Here is a 4,626-nt window from a genome sequence, read left to right on the forward strand (position 1 = left end):
ACAAATCGCAGAAAGAGGCTTGGTCCTTAAGTGGCTAGAGATGTGACCAAAGCAAAGGCAGAAATCATCTGGACTAGACGGCTTAAGTATGTATGACTGATGAGCAGGATATCATTAACAGGTAAGTCACTGTAGAGAGATAGGAGCTGGCAATTAGCCAACAGCTGAGCGGCCAGTTTTGAGAAAGAGCCCAGCCCTGACAGGGGGACATACAGTAACTTACAACAAGAGAATATAATAAACTAGAGATTAAATCCCAAGTGCAGCCAAAATCAAAAACAGAAAAGTCAGCACAGGGGACATAACTTACAACAAGAGAGTATAATAAACTAGCGATTAAAGCCTAAGCGCAGTTAAAATCAAAAACGGAAAAATCAGCACATGGGACTGTGCTGATCCCTCTGCTGTCTCCACTGTCCTAACAACCGCTCCAAGCCATAATCTTCTGGTGTGACAGGGGGTGAATACTAAAAGGCTATCACAGGCCCAGCTCCGCCGTTCATAGAAGCTGTACTACAGATTCTAGGATTGGAACACGATCTACGAATGGAGGAGGTGGAGCCATCCATCCTATATTCTCAGGTTGCTTTCCTATCATAGAAGCTGTAGTAAGGCTTTTATGAATGGCACAGCTGGGTAGAAAGGGGGTGGGGAGACAGGATAAAGGAGAATTAGTACTAACAGCAGAGGAATCAGCACAGTCCCTTGTGCTATTTTTTCTGTTTTTGATTTTTAGCTTCACTTAGGCTTTAATTGCTAGTTTTTTTATTTTCCCTTGTTCTATATATAAAAAAAAAATACATAAAAAAATAAAATAAAAGATTAAATATGTAAATCCCATAAATGTGCACACTTAAACAGAAACGTTAAATTTAAGAATATGCATTCAGTTTGATTGATTGTATGGCCTCTGAATGTCCCATAAAATGCCTTTTTTTATGAAGCACTTTCACCAATGCATTTTTTACCTCTTTGTTTCTTAGGCTATAAATAAGAGGATTAAGAGCTGGAGTGACAACAGAATAAAAAACTGATACAGCTTTATCCATCTCATGATTCACTTCGGAGGATGGACGGACATATATAAAGATCACAGTGCCAAAGAAAATCGTGACAACGGACAGATGGGACGTACATGTAGAGAAGGCTTTGGTACGGCCAGATGAGGAAGCTATTTGAAAAATGGTGGTTATAATAAGAGCATATGACACTATAACAAGCAGTAGGGAGCTAAGCACCACAACAGTAGAAATAATAAGGACAAAAGTATCTAAGAAGAATGTATCGGATGATGAAAGCTTTACCAGTGGACCAACGTCACAGAAAAAATGATTGATGGTTTTTGAGCCACAAAATGGCTTCTGAGAAAGGACTATTGTGGGTACTACAGGAACCATGCATCCACTGATCCAAGATCCGATTACCAACTGGAAGCAGAACTGGGAACTCATGATGTTGTTGTAATGAAGAGGGCGGCAGATGGCAACATAACGGTCAAATCCCATTAGACCCAGAATAAAGAATTCTGTGGTGCCAAAGAGAAAAAAGAAATACATCTGAGTAATGCAGCTGTTAAAGGAGATAGCCATGTTTCCAGAACTGAGATCAGATAGCATTCTGGGTACAGTAACTGTGGTATAGCCTATCTCAAGGAAAGAGAAATTATTTAGGAAAAAATACATGGGGGTTCTTAGAGAGGCGTTGGTCCTAGTCAGCAAGATTATGGTGATGTTTCCCAAAAGAGTCAATAAGTAAACCAAGAGAAAGAAAGTGAAGAGTGTGACACTTATGTCTCTTTCATTAGTAAATCCAAGAAGCAGGAAATCTGCGGTCCAGCTTCTGTTCTCCACAGCACATCTTGCATAGGGGTCAGACTACAAAGGGATATAGAAACATTTCTTGTTAAGAATGTAGAATGCCTTCAAAATGACATGTCAGTTTATAAATAATTAAAGTGGAATTTCTGAACCCACACACTTTGGTTGGCCTCCTACTATGAGACCAGTCATGTGCTCCAGAACCTAGCTGTATTTAGTTGTATGGATGTACTATTATAGCATGACCATCCATTTTGCTTTCACAATCATTTATTTTGTGTATTTATATGCTTTTTGTAATTAATAAACTTTGTATTATTTTTTACATACGTTCTCTACTCTCTTATCTGGTCTTCACCCTTTGCCCATAAATCCCTGGGGCGCCTCCTCTGTTCTTAAACTGTAACTGGACACCACAAACTGAAAAACATTATTTAATTCATTTTTAATTTTCAGAGCAAGCCCACCATTCATCTATGTCTCCATGCTTTACTTTGTTGAGAAATCACTTTGAACCCCCCACCTCCCCCCAGTATGTCTACCTGCAGCCATCTTGATTAAGGGCAGATGGTTCATGTAGTATTTCCTTTGCCCATAGCTCAGGCATGCAGGCAGGAGGGTGTGCTTAGGTTAGTAATTACCTCCTCCAGATGAAAGAAAAAAAATGCCCATGAAGACTCCTGGAATGTATGACATCATTTTGGCCTAGGCCAGAAACCAGGAAGAACAAATTAAATAAAAATAGGTTAAAACAAAAAAAATGCATAAACCTTCCTATCTACAGTGCCTTGAAAAAGTATTCATACCTCTTGAAATTTTCCACATTTTGTTGTGTTACAACCAAAAACGTAAATGTATTTCATTGGGATTTTATATGATAGACCAACAGAAAGTGGCACATAATTGTGAAGTGGAAGGAAAATGATAAATGGTTTTCAAAATTTGTTACAAAGAAATATACTCAAAGTGTGGTGTGCATTTGTATTTAGCCCCAAGTCAATACTTTGTAGAACCACATTTCACTGCAATTACAGTTGCAAGTCTTTTTTGGGTATGTCTCTACCAGCTTTACACATCTAGGGAGTGAAATTTTTGCCCATTCTTCTTTGCAAAATAGCTCAAGCTCTGTCAGATTGGACAGAGAGCATCTGTGAACAGCAATTTTCAAGTCTTGCAACAGATTCTCAATTGGATTTAGGTCTGGACTTTGACTGGGCCATTCTAACACATGAATATGCTTTGATCAAAACTATTCCATTGTAGCTCTGGCTGTATGTTTAGGGTCGTTGTCCTGCTGGAAGGTGAACCTCTGCCCCAGTGTCGGGTCTTTTACAGACTCTTAGGCCCCGTTTTACACGAACGGACCGTTTAGTTTTTTAGGTGGACCTGAACGGACGCTCCATGCAGGTCTATGGAGCAATGGATGTCAGCAGTTACCATGTCCGCTGACATCCGATCCGCTAAAATCAGCATGTCCGTTTTCATCCGATCCCTCCATAGGCTCTGACAGGCCCCTCCCCGCTCAGTGAGCAGAGACGGACCTGTCATCCGCCGGCTCAGCGGAGATCAACGGAGAGATCTCCTGCTGAGCTGGCAGCTTCCCTGTCCCTGCTGAAGAAAAGCATCCCCATAACAGGATGCTGACACCACCATGTTTCACTGTGGGAATGGTGTGTTCAGGATGTGCAGTGTTAGTTTTCAGCCACACATTGCAATTCTGCTTTTAAGAAAAAGTTTGAATTTGCCTGGCCTGTCAGTTTAGGTGGACGGTCATGTCTTGGTAGGTTTTCAGTTGTTCCATACTCTTTCCATTTTCGGATAATGGATTGAACAATGCTCCGTGAGATGTTCAAAGCTTGGGATATTTTTTATAACCTAACCCTGCTTTAAACCCCACAACTTTATCCCTGACTGGTCTGGTGTGTTTCTTGCCTTCGTGATGCTGTTTGTTCACTACGTTTCTAACAAACCTCTGAGGGCTTCACAGAACAGCTGTATTTATACTGAGATTAAATTACACACAGGTGGACTCTATTTACTAATTAGGTGACTTCTGAAGGCAATTGGTTCCACTAGATTTTAGTTAGGGATATCAGAGTAAAGGGGGCTGAATACAAATGTACGCCACATTTTTTATTTGTAAAAAATGTTGAAAAACATTTTTTCATTTTCCTTTCACTTCACAATTATGTGCCACTCTGTGTTGGTCTATCACATAAAATTCCAATAAAATACATTTATGCTTTTTGGTTGTAACATGACAAAATGTGGAAAATGTCAAGGGGTATGAATATTTTTTCAAGGCACTGTATTTACTAATGCCAGCAACAAAGGGATTACAAATAGTTAATATTGATTGGGAGCGTAATAGGTCTACTTTAAAAAGTCCCTGCTGCTTTTTTTTCCTTTAAAAAAGAATACTTACTTCTCCTTGTAGAACATTAGGGCATTGAGCTGTATAAGTGAATAGTACAATATTCCTTATAGAGAGCATTGTCAAGGCCCGCTACACTAGAAATTGTATGGGCTGATGCATTGTCTCATCAATCTTGTGCATACTGTAAGTAAAATAAAGTTTCTTCAAAATAGTTCTTGAGGTATCCATTTGCTTTCTGTCACTATTTTGCGTCTTTGAAACACATCCAAGGTGTTTTTTAATGAACTGCTTTATTGTATACCTTTTAAGGACTATTTTGAAGAACTTGTATTTTTTGATAGCACTGTACTTTATTCTACTACTGTTTTGATGTTTCTTCCCTGCAAACTGTGTTAGCTGCTTTTTTAATTTTACACCCAAGTGCAGGTAGTT

General features: G+C 39.3%; 1 protein-coding gene across 1 annotated transcript; it reads right to left on the bottom strand.

Moving 5' to 3' along the window:
- Window positions 1-872: 872 nt before the first annotated feature.
- Window positions 873-4,311, bottom strand: LOC141106707 (olfactory receptor 6C4-like). The gene is made up of 2 exons (XM_073597642.1): window positions 4,243-4,311; window positions 873-1,874 (listed from the first exon to the last, which is right to left on the bottom strand). Exons 1-2 carry the CDS (start codon window positions 4,309-4,311, stop codon window positions 873-875), a joined length of 1,071 nt encoding a protein of 356 aa, XP_073453743.1.
- Window positions 4,312-4,626: the final 315 nt, after the last annotated feature.

Source organism: Aquarana catesbeiana, linkage group LG08 (genome assembly GCF_042186555.1).
Source record: "Aquarana catesbeiana isolate 2022-GZ linkage group LG08, ASM4218655v1, whole genome shotgun sequence".
Lineage (NCBI taxonomy): Eukaryota > Metazoa > Chordata > Amphibia > Anura > Ranidae > Aquarana > Aquarana catesbeiana.